Source organism: Thalassophryne amazonica, chromosome 9 (genome assembly GCF_902500255.1).
Source record: "Thalassophryne amazonica chromosome 9, fThaAma1.1, whole genome shotgun sequence".
Lineage (NCBI taxonomy): Eukaryota > Metazoa > Chordata > Actinopteri > Batrachoidiformes > Batrachoididae > Thalassophryne > Thalassophryne amazonica.
In genome coordinates, this window is record NC_047111.1 from 24,514,635 (window position 1) to 24,538,769 (window position 24,135).

At 41.6% G+C, this 24,135-nt stretch overlaps 1 protein-coding gene across 3 annotated transcripts in view; it reads right to left on the reverse strand.

Moving 5' to 3' along the window:
• Positions 1-24,135, reverse strand: part of LOC117516907 (lysine-specific demethylase 6B-like) — a 41,745-nt gene that overhangs the window by 15,148 nt on the left and 2,462 nt on the right. For 2 of the 3 annotated variants that reach the window (XM_034177798.1, XM_034177800.1), the window contains exons 2-11: positions 14,783-14,835; positions 10,401-10,521; positions 6,318-6,374; positions 5,469-5,673; positions 5,144-5,386; positions 4,858-5,013; positions 4,471-4,737; positions 828-3,484; positions 588-714; positions 281-386 (exon numbers count right to left, since the gene is read on the reverse strand). In XM_034177798.1, coding sequence (XP_034033689.1) covers positions 281-386; positions 588-714; positions 828-3,484; positions 4,471-4,737; positions 4,858-5,013; positions 5,144-5,386; positions 5,469-5,673; positions 6,318-6,374; positions 10,401-10,516 — 3,934 coding nt within the window. In that variant the 5' untranslated portion in view covers positions 10,517-10,521; positions 14,783-14,835. The remainder of the gene's footprint in view (positions 1-280; positions 387-587; positions 715-827; positions 3,485-4,470; positions 4,738-4,857; positions 5,014-5,143; positions 5,387-5,468; positions 5,674-6,317; positions 6,375-10,400; positions 10,522-14,782; positions 14,836-24,135) is intronic. The other variant, XM_034177799.1, reaches the window with a different exon arrangement.

Here is a 24,135-nt window from a genome sequence, read left to right on the forward strand (position 1 = left end):
ACCTGAGCTGGTCTTGTTGTACATCACTTAACCTACACTGACCTACTGCGGTAGGCCCAAACTAAGAATGAGAGCACAAGTGGCCTTAATAGGGAACCATATGAAAGAAATACTGTGACTCTTTGGTGACAACACTGATGGTTGTTTCATCAAATGAGTGTTAGTTGTCTATTCTAAAATAGATGTTTTGACCAATAATAAACATTGTGATTTATTCAGGATTCAATCCTATGCTAAATATGTCCTACTGTATACTTCAAATCATGGTATATAAACTTACTAAGACGGAGCGAGCCAGCTAGGCCTCTGATGACTGTCACAGCATTTTTGGGATCAGTGCAGAACTGAAGCAAAATTGGAGAGAATGCATCTCTCTTGCTCTCCAACTGCAAACATAACACATTAATAATACACATTTGACCAAAACCAGCTGAGTAAATTCATTTGTCTCCAAAATAATCCTGTCAGCATCTGACAAATGTCTTCAAAGGAAGGTACAGTGATGTTGTTCACACTGGTGCTAGTAAGAAACTGATATCAAAGGCATAGTCAGTGATTTGAAAGGAGTAGGATATAGTCTGTCTCACATAGATACTTGGTGTGGGAGGGTTCAGTTTTTCCCGAGGAATGGCAATCTCAATGGCCATGTTTGGTTTGACAGAGGAGGCAGAGAACAGGTAAGACTCCTTAAATTTTCCCTTTACTGTCGCCCCTCTGAAAAAAAAAGGAACACAGAACAATCAGCAAGTTAATATACTTTGTTTTCTGTTCATAACTGTACATTGACGAGATACCTAGGGTAGGGTTATCTTCGTCAGAGTACTTACTTGCAAGCTCGAATGACTTCAGTGGCTGTGTTTTCAATGCTGCACTTGGAAAGTGGGATTCTTTGACCCTCCACCTCTGATATGCTGAATGTTCGACGGCCATCAGTTTTCATTCTAATCAAGACAATCTTGAGTTCCTTTGTCAAAGTTATTGGCATTGCTTTCAGTTTGAGGGGGTCCACTGGATTTAATGAACATGGAGGTTCATATCGTGTTGTCAAGACATTTAGATGGGATGTACCGATTGTTAGACTTGGCACTGAGCTTGAGGTCTTGTTGTCTTTGTTTTCAGCTGCCGTAACTATCTTGTTTTCTAGTTCACTGTTTTCTTTATTCGTTTCTATGACTGGCACTTGCTCAGCTTTCCCAGTGTGCGTCTTCTCTTGCTGGGTCCATTTTTCCTCTGGGGTTTCATTTTCCTGAGGAATCGGGCCCTTCTGACAGTCTTTAACAGGTCTCGGTGGCTTTCTGGAGATGGCTTCAGTTGATGATAAAGAAGAAGTTTTATGTTTTTTCCTTTTTTCCAAACCTCTTTTTTGATTTACTTTGTTGTTTTTGTGACGTTTGCAGATGACACTGCTGTCTTTTTTGTTTCTTTTACGCGGTATCTCTACTTCTTGTTTTCCATCCTTGGACTTTTGTTTCCTTTTTCGCTCTGGATCTCTGAGGTCTTCTGTGTCTCCCTTGGTGGTTACAGTGAGGAGGCCGGTGAGCGAAGCTGCATGTGTGGTGGTCAGTCTCAGCTCAGCACTCAGCGACCCTTCCAGCAGAGATGACTCGGTCCTCTCAGGAACAACTTTAGTATCCTGGGCCTCTTTTTTGTCACTTACGTGATTCTCAGTCTTTTCCAGAATGCTGGTGCCAGTGGGAGGTTCACTCGCATCTGTGGGATTATGGGACTTCAACAGAGTTTCTGAGGTGGTGTGAGTCGGTGATAGGTTACTGGGTTTGGAAGAATCTGTGTGAACTGATTCGTGGGAGGTCTCTGACCCCATTCCAAGCGAAGAACAGTGCTTCACCGCCTTTGTGATGTTACTGGAAACACCCCCAAATGGACCACCTCGACATGTAACTCTCTGACCTCCAAGAAACGTGGCAAGGCTCTTAAAGACATCATCCAATCCTGCCTTATTGTGACGAAGTTGAACCACGGAACCAGATGTGTCCCTCTTGTCTACCTTTTCTTCCTCATCAGTTTGTTTGGTTGTAGGAGATAAACCACAAATGTCTGCCTTATCCTCATGGCAAAAATCTGATGGTACACTTTCACATGGCTCCTTGTTCACATCACTGGTGCCATCATTGTCTACATGAGGAGGAGAAAAGCACTGGGTAGGGCTTGGCTGCAGGACGGGTCTACTTATCACACCCTTTTCTAGATCATCCTCATCTTCTCCCAAATCTGATACTGGAGAGCCTTGCCAGCTGAGTACAGGAGGGCTGTTGGCAGGGTTGTCTACTGTTTCCCTCAAACTGCCCATTACAGCAACTGGCTGCAGGTCTGGGGCATTAAGAATGGACCCAAATCCACCATCTTTACCAATCATGGGCCGCTTGATGGTGATGGAACACACTTTACTGAGAGGTGCTAAGGCTTTGTGCAAGAGGGAAGGAAGTGCGTCATCTGAGTTTGTTTTGGTTCCACCTTCGGACTGGAACAACACTGTGATGGGCTTACCGCTGCTCTGTTTGGGGTTGGTGTTCTTGGATAGAAACTTCACTAGTTGTTTAATAACAGGGGATTTTTCAGGGTTGCGGGTCATTTCGTGATTTGGGGATTTTGTGGATGGTTTTGTTGATGTGTCTCTGTGAGGAACTTTATGAGGGGATGAATGATTCTCTGAGGTGTCGTGAGTATTGATGGATACTTGGTGTTTCCTTGATGCCTTCTCTGGTCTCTCAGTTTTCTTCTTGTGCTTGCGTTTGGAAGTTGGCAACTGGCGCTGCTTATCTGAGGTCATATTATCCTTCGTCTTACAAATTTTGGCCTCTCTTGAAGAGGAACGTACTGAAGTGGAAGTGAACTTTTCTCTTTCTCTTTTCTTAATTTTAGAATGCAACTCACTGGGCTTCTTTGTTGCTTTCTCCTTTTTCTTTTTTCTGCAAGCCCCACTTTTGATCCCTTTTTTCTTCAAAAGTTTTCTGTATTCACGCTTTGTGTTTGCCTTGTGAACTTCACCATTTTTATGTTTTTTCGCCAGCTTATCTTTTTGCTTACGGTGAAGGTTTTTATGCTCTTTCAGCTCCACCTCAGACTTGTTTGCTTTTCTTCTGCTTAAAGGAGACTGTCGAGAGCACTGAGACTGTGATGGCTTTCTGTATTTCACATCGGAGACAAGAACCCTGGATTTTAGGACTCCATAAGATGTACAAGACATGTCATGTGACGGGCTCGGTCTCATCTGGTGGATTGGGTTTCCGTGGAGGGTCTGTTCTCCATTTTTACTAGGGGGAAACGGATGATTGGTCAGTGGTTCTTTTCTGTTACTAGTTGCAGAGTATGAAGAAGGACTGGAAGGAAGAGGTGGACTCCTGGTAGCTGAGCCACCATCTTTAGGACTGCAATGGAAGGATGAATAGATTGGAGAATCTGCACCAGAGGTCTTAGAGAGGCCTGGTTCCCTTGAATTGCACCTTTGCTGAGTTTGATGAAGTTCCTGCAGAAATGACATTCTGTATGTTCATACTAAGTCTAGACTGGTGAAACAGGACATAACGTGTGACTTCAGTCTTAATTCAGGAAAGTTAGTGCTGTTCATAATGCTTCATGCTATCAGGGCTAAAAAACAGTCGCAAGTATAGCCAAAGTAAATAATACTGTTAAAAAATCTACTTTTATTTATGTAGCACTTTTAACACCAAAAAAGTGCTAAACACTAGTTAATAAAAATTTAAATAATTAATAAAATACAGTACACACAACCAGAAACTTGGATAAATGTTTAAAAAGCTTGCCATCATTTTGTAATACCTAAATTTATTAGTTTCTGTCAAATTAGAATTACAATGCAGCTGAAACATTTAAATTATAATCTACTTTGAGAGAAATGTAGGTGAAACAAAATTACAGGATTTTTTTTAAGTTTTCCAAGTTGCACTTTTTCCAGTGTAAACAATAAACATTTTCCACCATCAACAATTGTAGGTTGCTAAGAATAAGTGTGTTTTTAGTCCAGATGTTAATTGGTCACTCGAACTGGACTGCCAAATCTCAACCTGCAGTTCGTTCCACAGCCACGGTTCACAAAACAGAAAAGATAGACCACTTGCTGATTTCTTCCTCATCTTATAGGAAGACACAGCAGGCCAGCTCCCTGTGATCTCAAGGTACATATGGCCAAATCAAATTGGCTCTACAGGATGGCGCACAATCATGCAAAAAGTCAAGAATAAAACTTTAAAATCCACCTTCATATGAACAGGCAACCAATGGAGATGCCAGCATTGGGGTTATGTGATCAAACATTGACGCCTGGAGATGCCTTTATGTGGTAAATCCAAAACAAAGTACCTCAGAAACTCTCTACAACCAACAAAGTATTACAAAAATAAATTTGGGATGACAGAAGTAAAATAAAACAACATAAAAATGTATGTATCCTGTGTATAGTCTAGTGACATTAATGAACGGTTAATTTCTCACTGTGCTTTGCTTGTAACGGTGACTCTGTGGGTCTTTTTCCTCCGGACAGTGGAGCTGGGGGTTGTGCTGTCCTGGTCTGTGGTGGTGGCCTGTGTGCCGCTGATGGTGGTAATGATGGTGTTGGTGGCGGTAAGGCACACGGGTGTGGTCTGCTGGTGGAGAGGGGTTCCCTCTTTTTTCGTGTGTTGGTCGGCTGCCACCGCTCTGGTTAGGAGCTGTTAGGTTACTTTTACGAAGGCAATTTCCAGCACGCACTTTTGAGGTTTCCTGCAAATTTACACACGTGAAATCATCGAAGATCAGTTTCACAGTTTAAAATTTAGTAGTTACTAGTTCCCTGAAGGTGTCTTATGAAGTCAACAGGATATATATACTATACAGGCACACCTGTTGCTGTGTTGCTGAGGTCCTGTGGTCGGAGAGATGGTAAGGACCTGCCCTGTCATTTTGAGGTTTCCAGTCGTCATGGTTGAAGTGGTGGTGGTGAGATGATGACGGGGCGTGGGCTAGTGATGGTAAATGCTTTGAGCCCAGATGAGATGACTGGACAGAGAATTAAATCCCAGTATATTGAACTGGATTACACCAAAAGGTGGTGCTATTGCACAGGTACAAAATGCTGTGCAACACTGGATATACAGGCTATCATCTTAAAGAAGCCTACAATCATCACCTGTTCAGGACTGGAGTTCCTCCGCCTCTTTGCAGGACAATCTTCTCTAAAAGACACAGGGTGCTGTGGGGGTGGACTGTGCTGGTGCAGGTGATCTCGCCGCTGGTGGGGAGCTGGCCGTTTCCAGGGCACTCTGTGGTTTATCATTCTGTCTGGGTAGGTTCCGCGGCAGTCTGAAGGGGTCCACCTTCCTTGTGAGGACTGGAGGTCTGTGCTGTTGCGATGTTGGCGAGGGCCCCAATGCTTACAAACATTAAAAACACATAGTTAATATGATCAAAAAGCTCAATCATGGTACCTGATAAGACACACGTGCCTGTCTTACCATGGAGTTGCTGACATTACTGTCCCAGTTTTTGTAGCAGTCTCCCGTTCCTGTTGGAAAACCTGGGTTGCGGAATACACGTGGAGAGTTGTGATGCCAGTTCTGGGCCTTATACAGCTGGTCTTTGCCATCCCAAAGATGTAAAGGCTGCCTGTGCCCCTTAGAAATACCCTTGTCATCCACATGGGTAGTTGTTCTGTCCCCCCTAAATAAAAGAAATAAAAACGTGGAACTGACCAACAAGTGCGGATATTGAAAGTGATTAACACAAATGAGTGAACGCTGACATCATCAAGAGGCATTCGACTGTTGTATTCTCTTAAATTCAAGTGAAGCTGCATATCAGTCTGTTTAAAAGAAAAACATTCTACTTTCTGCATCTAAATATTTCTAACAGTGAACACATTACAGTCTGTGACATATGTAAGATTGCTCCCAAATTCCTGGTGTCTAAACACCATCTGGAGATGGAATCTCAGCCACTGGAGTCTCCTCAGAATTAGATTTACATACATCTGAAGGTCTATAAAAATGTGGGTGGAGTGACTAAAAGCTCAACCAAAGTAGTACAAAACAGTTACATCCAACCTCCATCTTTAAACTCATACAAGATATTACAGATACGTAACTGAATAGCAAATTTAATGGCGATATCTCAACATGAAGGATGTTTTTTTTTGTTTGTAAAGTTAATTCAGACATAGCCGACTGAAAGCATTACCGCTGCGTACAAATACAAGTGGTAATGATTATCTGTAATACAAGCAGCAATTTAGCAAATGTTACAAAAGGCTTCCCACAGAGCGTGTAAATTATCATCATACTGGGTTGTTGTGGTGTTCCACTCACCTATTATAAAGATGGCTTGACGATGGTTGATGTGATTGATTGCGTCCTCCTTGGCATCTGGAGTAAAGATGAAACTGCAATTATAGCCCTCAAAAGCATTTGAAAGACTCTTCTGCATAAAAGTACTCATGCCGTTCAAGACACATTATCCAGATATACGACAGTTTGGAGATCTATGTTGGCATTAGTGAGAAAACGACAGTTTGAAGGGTTGAAAATACTTTTAAAAAATGTAAAGGATTACAATTCCCATTTCATCCACTGTGGTTCTATCCCACTGATGCCCCACGGATGCTGCATTTTTCTCATTCTTTCAGCAGGGGAACCGCAAAATGTCATCATGGGGGACAAAGAAATTTAGAGGGACTAAACAGCGCTTACAATCCAGTCTTAGTATACACACAAAATGTATGGTTGTCAGCAATAGTCAGGCAGGGCCCAATGAAGGTTTTACACGGGGGGGGGATCAACATTTGTAGATGCTCCAATCAGTCTGAAAATTATGGCATTTTATTTGTCTGATGCAATGGAAATCCTGTTGGAATGCCTTTGTTGTTGCTGTATGCTGTCTCATGTAAGTGGCTATCTTCTTATGTCCTTTGATGGCTTGGGGTTCCCCAAGTCATCTTGTCTCTTCAGTTTATGGCTACCTGAGTGATTTTTATTTACCGAGACCTACTGGTGACTTTTGATTACCTGATTGACCTTTCTTGGGGCTTTGTTTGATCCTAGGGCCAGTTACTGTAGCCATGGGGGGGACCTATAAGTTTCTGTAGCCATTGGTTGATCTGACCACACAATATAAAATAAGCTAGGTCTAGGTGGAGCTTACTGTATAAATGTATCCCCAGACAGACATCTTTTTTATCAGAAGCAACACATTGTTTTCAAACTTTGTTTTTGATCGTCTGTACAGAATTTTATTTTAATAAAGCTGCTTAATCTATAACAAGACTGTGTCATTTCAGATTTTCCACAACACTGAGCATAAAGATTCCTAAAAGGTATAGTTTGGAAGATCTGTGACTCATTGTTATGGAGTTATGGGGTAAAAACAGCAAAAGTGGTAACAAAAGTCAATTTCAGTTTGTACAGGTGTCAACAGTTGCTCCAATTTTTAACTAATAGGGTTTTTAAAAAGAACAGTTTGCACCATCTGTTACATTTAGTTATTACATTACAGGGTAAGATACGAGGTCTGTCAATAAAGTATAGGTCCTTTTTATTTTTTTCAAAAACTATATGGATTTCATTCATATGTTTTTACGTCAGACATGCTTGAACCCTCGTGCGCATGTGTGAGTTTTTCCACGCCTGTCGGTAACGTCATTCGCCTGTGAGCACTCCTTGTGGGAGGAGTCATCCAGCCCCTCGTCGGAATTCCTTTGTCTGAGAAGTTGCTGAGAGACTGGCGCTTTGTTTGATCAAAATTTTTTCTAAACCTGTGAGACACATCGAAGTGGACATGGTTCGAAAAATTAAGCTGGTTTTCAGTGAAAATTTTAACGGCTGATGAGAGATTTTGAGGTGATTCTGTCGCTTTAAGGACTTCCCACGGTGCGAGACATCGTGCAGCGCTCTCAGGCACCGTCGTCAGCCTGTTTCAAGCTGAAAACCTCCACATTTCAGGCTCTATTGATCCAGGACGTCGTGAGAGAACAGAGAAGTTTCAGAAGAAGTCGGTTTCAGCATTTTATCCGGATATTCCACTGTTAAAGGAGATTTTTTTAATGAAAGACGTGCGGACGGATTGCAGCGTCGGCTCGCAGCCGCCGCGACGCTCCGCCACAGGAAAAACACCTCTGTTGGAAGCCTTAAGGACAAGTTGGAACATGTCCTGCTGTTAAACAATTTCTCATATACTCACTCCACTTAAAGCCATCAAAAGCCGCCTGGATTTTACAAATGGTTATCAACACGGAGGTGTTTTTCCTGTGCCGCCGCACCGTGTCGGCTGCGTCCCGGCTGACGATGGCGCCTGAGAGCGCTGTGCGACGTCTCGCACCGTGGGAAGTCCTTAAAGCGACAGTATCACCTCAAAATCTCTCATCAGCCGTTAAAATTTTCACTGAAAAAAAGCTTAATTTTTCGAACCGTGTCCACTTCGATGTGTCTCACAGGTTTAGAAAAAATTTTGATCAAACAAAGCGCCAGTCTCTCAGCAACTTCTCAGACAAAGGAATTCCGACGAGGGGCTGGACGACTCCTCCCACAAGGAGTGCTCACAGGCGAATGACGTCACCGACAGGCGTGGAAAAACTCACGCATGCGCACGAGGGTTCAAGCATGTCTGACGTAAAAACATATGAATGAAATCCATATAGTTTTTGAAAAAAATAAAAAGGACCTATACTTTATTGACAGACCTCGTATGCACATGTCGTAGAACCCAACAGACATCAACCTTGTTTGACCTTTAATTTGGACACCAAACATTCAGCAACGTGAAAACTAGTCAATTTATTAATCCTATTAGCTCAACCAGTAATTTGCATCCATTTTTATCCATATTGCAGCAACTTTAATTTTTCACCCCTGTACAAACTGAAACTGACCTGTCATCATTTTTTGCTGTTTTTACACCATAACTCCAGAACATTCAGTCATAGATAGTCCAAACTATACCTTTTAGAAATCTTCATGATCAGATAAATAATGTGGCATACTTTTCAATATTATTGGAGCGTTTTAAAATTTTGGCTATAGCAGTGACTGTACATTTTTGTGTAGGCCATGGTACACTGAGGCTGGTTTCTGGCCCATGGACTATATAGTGGAGTTTTGTAACTCTCATGGCAGCCAAACCTGTTCACTTTCAGTCATTACTTGGCATATTAGTTAAAAAATAAAATAATATTCCCTCCTCTTTTTGGCTGTTAAAGCAACTGTCAAAAGGTGAGCGGAGTACTGAGAAGGTAACATGAATGGGGTTGTAAAAAAAACAAAAAACAAAACAAAACTATTAGAACATATTTTGTTTCAGAACATCTTTCATAATTTGTAAGACATCTCATGGATGACTTTCATTCTCATGATGGCACTTTCATACACATAGCACATTTAAAGTAAATTCATTTAAAGTAAACTGCTGTAAGGGCTATATATTATGTTTAAGAATAGAAATAAACAGAATATGAGATAAAAAGTTGTACTGTACAGTGCTGAAAAAAAAGAAAAAAAAAAAAAGAATCCCAACAGTGTATATTTACATGCAGATCCCAACAAGATTCATTCCAACTGCTTCTGTTATCACCCCAATTCTTATCATAAAATGAGGCTCAGCTATAATGTTCGTAGATTCACCATGAATGGGTCACATCAGATCAATTGCTTCACCTCATTTGTTTACACTGAACTGCAGCTGATTCAGATTTAGTTCTGTTCGTCACAGTGCTGATGGATTTGTGCTCACAGCTGCAGTTGATAAAAGATCTTTTCAGGAATATAGTCGTCACAGTTGTAGTTAATCAGTAAAATCCTGAGAGTGGTTCTTATCTTGAGTCAACGCCGACAACAAAAACTGGAAAGAGTTTTTACACAAAACCTGCTCCAAGCCCCAAAGTGTTTCACTATGGACTCCAAGTTGCTTTAAATGTTTTTGTGGAAAGTTTTAAAAGCATTTGTTGCCATGAGGCGTATGTCCTGCAGTAGTGCCTGAGGTTTCTGTGGCTGTTGGAAATGTCGGTTGTTGGTCAAATTCGAGATCACATATGTAGTGAAACATGTACAACCCACTGACATATTCTTTTGATTCTGAACTGTATAAATAAAACTGAATTGGATCCTAGTGGGCATTTATTAGCTATAAATGATCTAGGTCAGTGGTGGGCAACAGCAGCAGGTGGTTTTACTGATGATCACCTTCTGAGGTGATCACAAGGAGAGCAAAACATACACCATCTTGGTCCTTCATGGTGCACTGCTGCCCATGCCTGGTCTACACCACATTACGCCAAATTATTGGGAATTTTTCAAAAAAGGTTTGATATGTGAGCTCCTGTCAATGAATATTATAATATTAGAAGAAAATGTAGCACTACAAAGAGGCACAAAGTGAGTGAGTGTTGTTGTGGTGCTGCTGACCTCTGTGTGTGGGCCCAGGGTCGACTGTTAGGAGCCCATTGTCCTTTGTTTGGTCCTCCAGGTGTGTAGGAGTCCCATGTGTCACGGCCAGAGTACAGCTCTGCTGGGTGATACATGCAGCCTGAAACACAGATGTTAATTCTTGCTTTAGTTGCTAAGAAGCAGATTCAGTAAATGAACAAAGTTTCATACACACACAACATAAGGACAGTGTCTGAATGAGTAAAATGTAATATGGGGCTATGGAGGTGGGGGTGCACTGATCCCAAACCAAAGACAGGGTCCCACGGACACACAGGGAGTCCACAGTCACTGCTAGAGAACCTGCTCTGGAGAGAAGGGGAATGAAAGTCAGTAGGAGCAAGACATGGGTAAGGTAGATGGCTTTAAATACGAGGGGTGAACTATCCAAAGAAATGCAGAGTGTGGTAGAGAGGTGAAGAAGAGTGTGCCGGCAGGATGCAACGGGTGGCGAAAGGTTGCATGAGTGAAGGGGAAAGTCTACAAGACAGTAGCGAGATCAGCTATCTTGTACGGATTACAGACGGTGGCACTAACAAAAAGACATGCTGCGATTTTCTTTGGGAGTGACGAGGATAGACAAGATTAAGAATAAACATATCAGAGGGACAGCACAAGTAGGACAGGCAGGTGAGAATGAGATGGATTGAGGCAGAATCCAGGGTACATAAAGAGAAGAAGGCTGAGGATGGAGCCCCCAGACAAAAGTAGAAGGAGGAGGCCAAAGAGGAGGTTTAAACAGCTTGTCTGTTGGAAATGTGTCTTTAATTAGGTTGTCCAGCAGAGGGCACTCCACTGACATTGTTTACAATGCTGCCAAGCATGGCTGGGACCCCCATGACCCCTTGGTCACAAAAGCTACAAGAGACAGAGGCAAAGTGACCAAATTCCATTCAATCAGAGCTGGTGTTTTACAGTAATAAGAGACAAGTGATTGCTATGCAGCTAGTTAGGTAGGGCAAAATAGATCCATATAATTTTTATGGGGCAAAAATCCATATCACTCGGGTTCTAGTTTGAATCTTATTGTGATTTTAAACCTGACTAAATCAGTGTTTCAATTTTCAATTTATTTTCATTTATATAGCGCCAAATCACAACAGAGTTGCCTCAAGGCGCTTCACACAAGTAAGGTCTAACCTTACTAACCCCCAGAGCAGCAGTGGTAAGGAAAAACTCCCTTTGAGGAAGAAACCTCAAGCAGACTAGACTCAAAGGGGTGACCCTCTGCTTGGGCCATGCTACAGACACAAATTACAGAATTCACGAAATGAATATACAGGAAATGCTGTGCACAGGACAGGACGGTCTCCAGCACAAATACCACACCCATCTCTGTACGGAGCTGCACCTTAAACAGAAAGAAAAACAGAATCAGGCATCAGAAAGACAAGAAATACAGTATAATTTTCCAGCATTAAACAACAAGAAAAACAGGAAATACTAAGGTGATCGCCGGCCACTAGCCCTAAGCTTCACTAAAAGACCCAGAATTTAGGTAAAGTTGAGGCCGCAGCATGCTATGTTTCCTAATAAAATGAATTTAAAGAGTAAAAAGCATAGAACTATACTATTCCAGTATGCTAGCCATACGAAAGGGAAAATAAGTATGTCTTAAGTCTGGACTTGAAAGTCTCCACAGAATCTGACTGTTTTAATGACGCAGGGAGATCATTCCACAGAACTGGGGCACGATAACAGAAAGCTCTATGACCCACAGACTTCTTATTCAAAAAATCCAACACAATCTAGAGACCACTAGACATGTTTGTGGTGTCCCCGTCTGTTCCCACATAGTGTTTGGTGCGATTATGTTATGTGTTTTTGACTGTGGGATCAGCGGAGCGCAGCCATGCAGAGCAGGAACAAGGGGCCGGACCAGGTCACAACAAGCACGTCTCCCACAACCAGAAAGCCCCACCCACATCCCATGTCCTACATGTGTAAAGTGTAATTTAATGCAAGCTGCCCTCAGAAGCCCAAAGTGCCTCCAACTGTCCTACAGGTCCTGTGTATGTGTCTGCGTTTGACTATGTCATGGTGGTATGGAGACAAAGTCATGCTGTGACTTTCAACCAATCAGATGTCTTCATTTGCTGTTGCTATGCAATGGAATCTACTCTGTTCACTGCAAAATAATTTGAATGTGTTGCTGAATCATTGTAAAATGCATGAAAAATAAACAAGGAAAGAACAGGCTTGAAATAATTTAAATGTTTTCCCTGTGGTCAGCAAAATCATAACAGTATTTTGATTGGTTATATTTGAAAACAACCTAAATGATGATTTTGATCATTAATTTATATCGAGTTAGTTTAAAATAGAAATGCAGCACAGCAGCAGAAGTTGCACTCTTTTTAAAATATCATATGACACAGCTCATATGTACACACTGTGTTGACCTAAATGGTTGATTTTTATTTTTTCTTTGCCATTATGACCATTCATGACTTTTCGTCTGATGGGCCAAGCAGGTTGTTTTGTACCATTTACGGAGACTATACAATCCAGCCTCAGTATACCATGGCTGACACAGGAATGTATGGCGGCCATCCCAGGGTCACTGAAGGACTACACAGGGGTCACCATTTAAAAGTGCACCAATTATGTTGAAAAATATACCATATTATTTATGTGATAATAGGGATTTCAAAAAGGTATAGATTGTCATGCTCGGCCCCAGCTCAGGTTTTAGGTCTTAGCCCTTGGCGTATTTCTTTGTGATTTTCTGGTTTTACTTTTCATTAGTTCATACTTTATCATGTTCGTCTCAGTTTGGTTCTGTTTATTGTTTTGCTTTGTTTATTATTTAGTCACTGTTTTCATTCAGCACCTCATTATTTAGTTTGCAGTCATTCAGTTATTCGTTGCTTTTTCTTGTTTTACACTTTCGTCACTGGTTCATTCTTTGTTTATCATTTATTGTGTAGTTTGTATTTGCTCACTCTGGGTCTTTTAAGTTACTTTAGTCTTAGTTTAGTTCTGTTTATCACATTTGTTGGATAAGGTTTGTCACAGGTTTTTGTTATTATTTATCTTTGGTGTTGCTCATCAGATTATGTTCCATTTGTTATTCATTGCATTTTCTGTTTATCAGTTATCTTGTTTTATTCATTGCATTATTCTGTGTTCACTGAGTTTTGTTTATTTGTGGTTTAACCAATAGTTTGTTTTGCCATTTTATTGTATTCACTTTTCTGTACCATTCAGTTACAGTTCCACAGTTACAGTTCGGTAGTTCTTAAGTTTACCCCTTTTGTTTTTGTTCACATTCATTTTTGAACACGTCATGTTTCTCAGTTAGTTTTTCTGTCACTCACTTCTCTTGTTTTGCACTGCTTTGTTTTGTCCTCTCGCACACTCTTGCCTTTCTTCTCTCCTCTTTGTTCACTTCGCCACACCTGCTTCCCATCAACCTGGTTAGTTGCTCCTCTTTAAAACCCTCACAGTTCCACAGCTCACTGCCTGATTGTTGACTGTTCACTTTCTTGCCTCTTGTTCTTGTCCTGTTTGCTTTTGTGTATTTTTTGACCTTGCTTGTGTACTCCAATCTCCACCTCACCGTTACTTTGAACTCAGCCTGTTTTTTGACTCTGCCTCTGTTTGTCTGCTTTGTTCCTCGACGCCGTGTGTATGAACCCTGCCTGGTTTATGGACAAAGTCTCAGCCTGCACCATGTCTGCTACCTCTGCCTGTAAGCTTGACCTCTTGTGTACTGAACCCCATGCCTGTGTAACAGATAAAGCCTTTTATCCATCAAAACCAACCATGCCTGTGAGTCTGCATTGGCCTCCACCTTTTACCTGTGTCAAGCCACCTCACGCCCTGACAAAGATACTGTATGTAATATGTCATAGAATACAATGATCATTACTTTGGAAACCAAAACATTCACCATCTATTCCATTTATTAATCCTATTAGTGCAACCAATAACTTGCATCAGTATAACAAAACTGGAGGAACTTTAAACTTCCTAATATGACTGGACCATTTTTAAAATGTTGACCCCTGCATAATCCTTCATTGACCCCTACCTGGCTACACAAAAATGTGTGGTGGCCATCCCGGGCCACCATACATTTTTGTGAAGCCCATGGTATACTGAGGCTTCAGTGTAAGTGCTGTTTAGTCCCCTTACGTGGTACTGATGAGGTCAAAATTGGCTTCTTGCTGTATTTATGCTGTGGTGTTTCATGCACAACAGCAGAGAACACAAGAGTTGTGGCTGACATTTGGTGCTACAGCTGCGCTATAGCTGTGGTACATCTGAACCGTGGGGGTGTGCAGAGTGCACGTTCTGCTTGTAAAATGGCGCACACACGGTACAAAGTACAGACAGAAAAGCAAATGTTGTGTTACCAGTCTTGGTCGGTGTTTGGGAGGCCCTCCACGTCACGCCTGAGAGAAGAAACCTGCAGACAGCAGAACACGGTGGTGTGTTGGTATACACGGTTTGTTCTGCAGCATGCAGATAAAAGCACACAGTAAACTGCAGCTGTGCATTTTCTGTCCACACCAAACTAAGCATTTTATCTTTTTGTGTCTGTGCTTTTGCATCCAAAGTGTCACTTTGTATATGTAAAGCAGGTTTTATTCCCTGTGACGTGTTGCTCTGAGGTCGTATCATCAGTCAGCTAGAGCTGCATCCATGTGCCTTCAGTCTCTATCGAACAACTAAAGCCAGAGGCCAACCACTGACAAAACAAACCCAGACAAATTGACAGGCGGTGCTGCTGCAGGGGTTTTTTGTGCTTTGAGTCCATATTTCTGTGAGAGAAATCCTCAGCGCTCATCAACTGTTACGGCCAAGTCACACGACATACGATTCCTGAACGAAGGGAAAAAATTTTTAAAAAGTCACAATTCGTCGAGAAAAGGTCAACGAATGAGCTTTATCACCGAACAGCCTGCAAATCAAGAATGCAAAAGGAATGAAAGAGGAACAAAACGAAACAGAAGCTAACGTTGTTCACCACACTTGAAACAAAATGTGTCTGGAGCCACTGCTGGAGCAGTGTGTGTCTGCATCTCTGTGTTCCAGGATTCGGTGCTGGGACGGAGCTCATAGCGCCTGAGTCCTGGAGAAACTGCAAACAGAAGCGTGTGATCCGACCCACTGTGGAGACCCATGCACGCGTTGGTGGATCCACCTGCTCTGGTTCCTCGTCCAGAACAAAAGAAGGATCATCTCCTCATCAGAATCCTCACTATCTGGTTCAGATTGACAACACGCTGTGCACTCCATTTTGCTCCAATAAAAAAACAAAACAAAACACTGGTTTGCCGTGGTGGCTGCTATTTTGCTGTATTACGTTACTAAGCCATATATATTGATTTAAACAGAAAACTGTCAAAAGGGGAAATAAATATAAGTGTAAAGATGATTGAATATATCATCAGAGCAGTAAATTGATCAGTCAGTGTGAACGCAGCACACTGACTCCCCATGTGCGGTTATTTCCACCAGCTGCAGCTGATCCACAACGTGAATTCTGCCTTCCAGAATAGCTCTTTATATAATATTTTGAATTATCTACCTGTTGCCACATGTACAGAAGGGTTGGATTGTCATTCTTACACTTATATTGTTATATTTAATAAAAAATAATAAGCGCACGCAGGATGCGATGGCTGCTGCTGACACTGCATTCAAGTGCTGTCGTAAATTACATGACTTTTTTGTTGTTTCAAGTTCAGCAGTTGCTTGTAGCAGGAGCGTGGTTTTCATTTTATTTTTGGTAAAATAATTCATTGTATCCACACAAAAGATTAATTCTGGCCTATGTAAGGTGCCTGAGCCCAGTGAAGCTGACCCCCCACCGAGATAAAAAAAATCCAAGCAAACAGGTTGAGTTTGCACTGTAGTTTCCGATGGTACAGTATATGAATGCAGCGACAGCAGGAGCGCTCAGAAACCGGCTTCTGCACTGTATGAAAACATTCAGCTGATCGAACAAAGTCAAACTAAACGCTATTACAAAAACTAAGCAAACAATAAAAAAAACATCAAGAACGACAGCAAAACGAAATACGGACAAATTGAGGTTTTCGGCGGCATTCGTTCAAAGTTTTCGACAGTTTAAAAATCCTGACGATGCGCCTGCTGCAGGAACGAAGCTGCATGAAGGTTAAACGATGCCAACAAAAGTCAACGAAAGTCCAGATTTCGTGTTTAGTTTGGGCTTTGTTGCCCTTCGTTAAATGCCCTGTGAATGGGCCTTTAGTTCCATCTCTTCGAGTTCCTTTCCTTAATTTGTTTCATCTTCTGTGAATTCTTACCACAGAAAGCTCTAAATGAGTAATGAACCACAATAACAGGCAGAGTCTTCCCTAAATATATGTGATTGTGGTAAAAATCTAAATTGTTCACATCATTCCTGAAAGCACTTTGAGTTCATTTCTATCTTTTCTCATTTCTCTTTCTTTCTCTTTGTGTTATGGACAAACCAGAATCCATGCAGTCACTGGTTCTCATAGGGAAACGTTCTCTTACAGCTCACTCTGATTTGTTGTTTGAGTGGCATGCACATTATGTTAAATGAGGAGCATCCATGCCCATGTTTATCCTGCTGCTGTGAAAATGAGTTGAAAGGAATTTAGGGATTACAGGCCTTTTTATGGACAATCCCTACATTTTCAGAGGCCATAGGTAACTGAACAAACTAAATACATATAAGTATTATTGTGAACACAAATCATAGTTTTCTTTAGACATGTCGGGATGGATACATAAACATTCCCAATTCACTGATTACTACATCTTGGATGTCATTTACAACAATCATTGAGGAACTCAAACCCTAGGGTATTGCATGGTATAATCTTCCTGGAGAAGGCAGTTGTCAAAAACTGAGTAACTGTGCAAGGTGACTCCTGAGAGAAGCCATCAAAACACCTATGACAACTCTAAAGCAGGTTGTGTGGCTGTGACTGGAGAAACTGTGCAACCTTAATTGTTTCACCATGAAGCTAACTGAAAAAAACTTACACTGTGCTCAGTTTCTGCTTTTGAATTTTCATGGGTGTCTTTGTGGCTTCCCTCATGAGTCTCCTTCTTCCACAGTCACTCAGTTTTTGACTGCTTTGATTCAGTTTTTAACTCCCTACTCTAGACAGATATACCATGCAGTACCATAGTGTTTGAATTCCTGAATGATTGTCGCAAATGAAGTCCAAGATGTATTCAAGGAGTTGGAAATGTTCATGTATCCATCCCCCGATGGTGTAAAAATAGCTGTAACGCTTAAATTATTAATGCAATATTTTTGTGAAATCCATAGAATTAAAACTGGAAGTTTACACTACATGCACATCTTGATTGTTTCATTTCACCTCCATTTTTGTGGTGCTACAAATAATTGTCGCTGTCCAAATACATATGGACCTGACTGGATGGATAACTTTGCTTCATGCAGGCTTATATGCAACGTGACCATTTTCTGCTGAGCCATAATAACATTACTGTGTGGTTGTGTGTTGAATGAGCAAAGAGAACAACTTCGTTAGTCTGTTTCCACCAGTTGGTACAGCAACTGAAACCAGGAAGTCATTACACACTGTAGATTCAGACTCTTTTTTTGGGGGGGAGGGGGAGCAGAAAGAGGAAACACAAAGGCACTTAACCTGTTCCCCACAGAAGAGACAAACACTAAAATCTTTCCCTTACAAAGATCCTGCTATCAGTTATGCAGCCATACATGAGAAACCAGTTATCACATAACATCTGTTCTAATCGCACATCAGTCCCCCTTAAATTACAATCAGCGTTTTACAAGAGCAGCACTATTTCAAAGATTTATACCTGAGCTGAAACGGCCTCATAATCAACATAAAAATCTTGTGTGTTGTGATTCGAGACTTGCTTCAATTCTTGATTGTACAAGTTTAGTTTTACATTCGGCACGCTGCAGCTGCCCAATTTGGGGCCTGCGGGCTGCGTTTGGTCCACCTTTGCTTTGTTTTGGGCTCCCACTGCGACTGACAATCTCCCTGCAAATGACTGTTGAACAGATTAAACATTACACTTTTTATTACGTTCACATTTAATTTTAGATGAACAATGTTAATTTTCTATCTATTTTCAGCCTGCTCCTGTTTTGCTCAGTGGATCAGGTATACGAGGGCTGTCAATAAAGTATAGGTCCTTTTTATTTTTTTCAAAAACTATATGGATTTCATTCATATGTTTTTACGTCAGACATGCTTGAACCCTCGTGCGCATGCGTGAGTTTTTCCACGCCTCTCGGTGACGTCATCCGCCTGTGAGCACTCCTTATGGGAGGAGTCGTCCAGCCCCTCGTCGGAATTCCTTTGTCTGAGAAGTTGCTGAGAGACTGGCGCTTTGTTTGATCAAAATTTTTTCTAAACCTGTGAGGCACATCGAAGTGGACACGGTTCGAAAAATTAAGCTGGTTTTCGGTGAAAAATTTAACGGCTGATGAGAGATTTTGAGGTGATACTGTCGCTTTAAGGACTTCCCACGCAGTGGAACGTCGCGCAGCGCTCCCAGGTGCCGTCGTCAGCCTGTTTCAAGCTGAAAACCTCCACATTTCAGGCTCTATTGATCCAGGACATCGTGAGAGAACAGAGAAGTTTCAGAAGAAGTCGGTTTCAGCAGACGGGTCCGCACGTCGGCTCGCAGCCGGCGCGGTGGGGCGGCACAGGAAAAACACCTCCGTGTTGATAACCATTTGTAAAATCCAGGCGGCTTTTGATGGCTTTCAGTGGAGTGAGTATCTGAGAAATTGTTTAACAGTTGGGCATGTTCCAACTTGTCCTTAAGGCTTCCAACAGAGGTGTTTCTCCTGTGGCGGAGCGTCGCGGTGGCTGCGAGCCGACGCTGCAATCCGTCCGCACGTCTTTCATTAAAAAAATCTCCTTTAACAGTGGAATATCCAGTTAAAATGCTGAAACCGACTTCTTCTGAAACTTCTCTGTTCTCTCACGACGGGAGGTTTAGAAAAACTTTTGATCAAACAAAGCGCCAGTCTCTCAGCAACTTCTCAGACAAAGGAATTCCGACGAGGGACTGGACGACTCCTCCCACAAGGAGTGCTCACAGGCGAATGACCTCACCGACAGGCGTGGAAAAACTCACGCATGCGCACGAGGGTTCAAGCATGTCTGACGTAAAAACATATGAATGAAATCCATATAGTTTTTGAAAAAAATAAAAAGGACCTATACTTTATTGACAGACCTCGTATATCCCCCATGTTGATCTGGGTTTTATGACAGATGTGCTTCCTGATGCAACTCAAGATGCACAAGGAAATGAGGTCATGGACTTTCAGACTGGGCCATAGACAGGGGTGGGCAACAAGGGTCAAGACAGTGCAGGTTTTCCTTACAACTAATCACCTCAGTAGGTGGGTTTGCTGATGAGCTTCCTACCTGAACATAAATGCATGATCATCAATGAAATCACCTGTTGAGACATCTTATCATCAATGAAATCAGCCGCTAAGACAACTAGTTATCAATGAAATCAACCACTGAGACAACTGATAATCAATTAAATCACCTGTTGAGACACCCGATCATCAATGAAATCACCTGCTGAGGTGATTGGTAGTGAAGAAAACCCACAGTGTCTTGGCCCTTCATGGCACATGATTGCCCACCCCTGCCACAGACCTTCTGATTGGGCCACAGACCTTATGACTGGGTCATGGACCTTCTCACTGTAACATGGACCTCCTGACAGGGGCATGGACCTTCTGACTGAACTATGGAATTTATGACTGTGGCATGGACCTTCTGACTGGGCCATGGAATTTCTGATTGGGGCATGGACCTTCAGACTGGGCCATGAACCTTCAGACTGCGACAAGGACCTTCAGACTGGAGTATGGACCTTTAAACTGGGGCATGGAACTTCTGATTGGGCCATGGACTTTCAAACTGAGACTTGGGGATTTTCAAACTAGACCACAGGTGATGGTCTAGTGGTTAAGGCATTGGGCTTGAGACCAGAAGATCCTTGGTTCAAATCCCAGCCTGACTGGAAATTCACTAAGGTATTTAATCCCCTATTGCTCCCCTATAGTGAGCACCTTGTATGGCAGCACCCTCACCTTGGGTGCCATTATGCCATTATTTGTAAAAGCGCTTTAAGCCTCTGACGCAGATGGAAAAGTACTATATAAATGCAGTCCATTTACTTGTACCTTCAGACTGGGACATGGACCTTCTGATTGGGCCATGGAGCTTTGAACCGAGACTTGGACCTCCTGACTGGGGTATTGACCTTAAGGGCCCTGTCCCACTGGGGAGAGGATTAATTGAGCATGAATTGAGTACACAAATTACGGGCGTTCGTTGTCGTCCGCAACAAAAATGGCCAAAAATGACAAATGTCCCAGTATGAATTACGGATATGTTAATAATATATAGCGAATATATGATGAACAATCACAGTTATATAACGCATGTAGTGAGGAAACTGATTCGACACATTGAGATTATCATGGCAGTATTACAGGTGTATTATGAATAGGGATGGGTATCGAGAACCGGTTCCTTTCGGGTATCATTAAGAAATGATTCGATCCACCGACATCAATAAGCTTTGTGCTTAACGATTCTGTTATCGGTCCTTCAGAGTGGCCGTTGTTTTGGAGGGTGTTTGTCAGGAAAATGATAATTTCTCTACATTGATTACAGACCCTGCAGCGGGTCCTTAATCAACTTTTCTTCAGCGCGGCTTTGCTTTGAACCTTGAACCAATCGAAGCGTGGTTCACAGATTGAAGCAATGCTTCGGTCGATTGCTTCGTTTATTTCTTTCTTTCGCTTAATTTTCCCCCGCTAAAACTCTAAAGAGCATACGTCTGTGAGTATTATTTACCTTTTTCTATGTTAAACTGACCTGTTATGGTCTTCTGAAACAGTTGACAGATGTATTTTATAACTTAAAAACGGGAGCGATGCTAACGCGTTAGCATGTCTATGGCATTTTCAATGTTAAAAGTTAACATTTAGCAATTGCAGCCGTCATCACGTTCGGGTGCATTTGTTTTCAAATTGTAATATTCCTTACATTTATTTTTGCTTATATATTAATAATCTAATGATTATTATATACAATTTTAGAGAAAGAGACAAAAAGAACCTGAATAGAAACACAACAGAAAATATATAATAGTAACTAACATAAATAAATACATACAGAAATAAATGTTTCCTGTGAACACCTAGTGACTCTCACACCTCCATTTCATCCCTGTCTTATTTAAGTTTAATGACTGTTTGTTTCGGTCAAACCATATTTTCAGTTTGTTAATTTCTTCAGTGATTTCCTCCAGAACTATCTGCCAAACTAGAAAACTGCTGCATCCTAGTAAGAGCAGAATACTGCTGGAGTGAATTTGAATAAGGAAAGTTGCACTCCAGTTTATTGTCTGGAATAGTCCCAGATTGCATTTCAGAGCTTCTAGAATTCATTTTCGTGCAGGTGGTGTTGGGGGGCAATTTTGGGTTTCAGCTTTTTTTGTTTTTCACCACTTTCATCCCTGAATATGAGTTGTGATTCACCTTTGTGTGGATTAAAGTTACTAACTGGGACTCCTGTCTTGTTGCGAGAAAGAAACGAGAATCATCCTCCGTTCTGTTCACACAGCTCCAAACGTTGCGCGGCTCTCTGACAAGTCAAGATAGAACGATAGAATTCAGTCTGAATTAATAACTTCAAAGCGAAACACAGTTTTGTTTATTTTTATTTATGTCCAGAGATCAAGGATACAGTGACTAATTTCATATTTATTTTCTTTAAGACTCAAGGAAATACATAGAAAACCTGTAAAGCCTACTTTTAGTACAAAATTCACCAGGTATCGATAAGGGAATCGATAAGGAATCAGATCGATAAGCAGAATCGATAATGGCATCGATATTAATAAAACCTTATCAATACCCATCCCTAATTATGAATGCATCGCACATGTGGACTTGGACAAGTTGATCACAGAGTTAATGTTCATGTTGTCATGCGAGGGTTAACTGTTCATGAGTTTGGGGAGCGTGAGGGGGGAAGCCGATCGGGTGTGAGACGGTGTTTTTTTTTTTTTTTTGAGAGTGTCACAGAAAACAGACTTCAGCGTGAGTTGTGGCTAAACAGCAACTCTTCCTTTTGTTGGTGTTAAATAAAAGTCCTGGAGGAGACCCGATTGCAGCAGCTATTACATCTTTGTGGATCCACACAGCCGGACCGGCACTGACTGGCAGGTATGTCGCTTTCTGCCACATATAGTACTTTGGGTTTACGTGACGTGTTTGTTATGCATTCACAGACTGTCCGCAAATCAGCTGCATAGCAGATGTAATAAAAACACTTTATTCATGGCCAATCTGTATGCATTCGCTACAACATATTTTAGTTTGTGATGTGGACATGATAGGCACGATATATATCTGTTTTACACACTGTCCCAGTCCGCTGCCAAGCCGCAAATCCCCGTCAGTTGCGGATATCAGCGGTTAACGGCAGATATACAGCGCATAGAGTGAGTATGTATTGTGTATGAATTGAGTATGTATTGAGTATGTAAGGCGGATGTCATCCGCAGGTAAAATTTTGTGCAGCTCAAAAATCCTGGAAACGGAAAAATGTGCCTCTGCAGATAACTGCAGACGTGTGCGGGTTTTGGCCGACTCACACAAGCATGTTTCACGCATATTGCGGATGTTAAGCGAATATGAGCCAATTTTGTGCGCAGTCCATACGCAAATCCTCCTAAATGCCAGTAGGACAGGGCCCTAAGATTGGGCCATATACCTTTTATCTGGGGCATGGACCTTCTGACTGGGCCATGGACCTTCAAAGTTTAGGGGATGCGTACTCTATGCAGTATAACCTTTTAAATTATGCACAATTAAAAGTTTACATTAAAGTGTCCAGAATGGTGTTTTTCTGAAAACATAACACAACTGTGGCCTAAAATTTCAATGTAGAGCAGGTTTCTAAAAATGAACTTATGTCATTTTTAATTTGATGTATGAAATGAGTTTTAATTTTTAATCAACACTTTCCATACCCAAGTGATAAACTGGTCATGTGACTAACGGATGCAGCCATCTTGCAAAATTTTAATATGGAAAACGTGCTTGTGTGGGAAATTTGTTGTATTTGAGCCATTTTTGAACATTCTTCTTCATAATTTACCACTTATAGGTGTAAATACCAGTATGTTTTGGTCTCGTTTGGAATGGAAGTGCACTTCTGTAAAATATCACTCAACTCTAACAACAGGTAAAAAAAAAGTGCATGCATAAATAACGCCAGCAAATCTTGAAATACCACAAATTTAAAAATACTCTATTGAGTATGCAACAGAGTTTACATGATCAAACAGCATAACCACGTCCAGCCTGCAGCATGAAGTTGATAAGACATTTCTGTTTGGGAGCTGTCAGTCAACAGCAGCTCAACAGTCACTCTCTGCTCTCACTATTATTCCCATCTGCACACGGTTAATGCAAGACATCTGGACTCTCTTTCTAATGCCAAATGATATCACAGGGGAAGGGGGTTAAGTTCCTGCTGGGTAAAGTCGCTGTTTCACCTTGAACAAAGAATGCACAGTGCAAACAGCACAGAGGGTTTGGACAAATACACTGTGCTGAATGTCAGCTGTTTGCAAAAGTTCTTCAACAGACAATCATTGCACGGAGAAATATTTCTGCAGAAGCAATGCTTTGCAAATGAAAAATCTT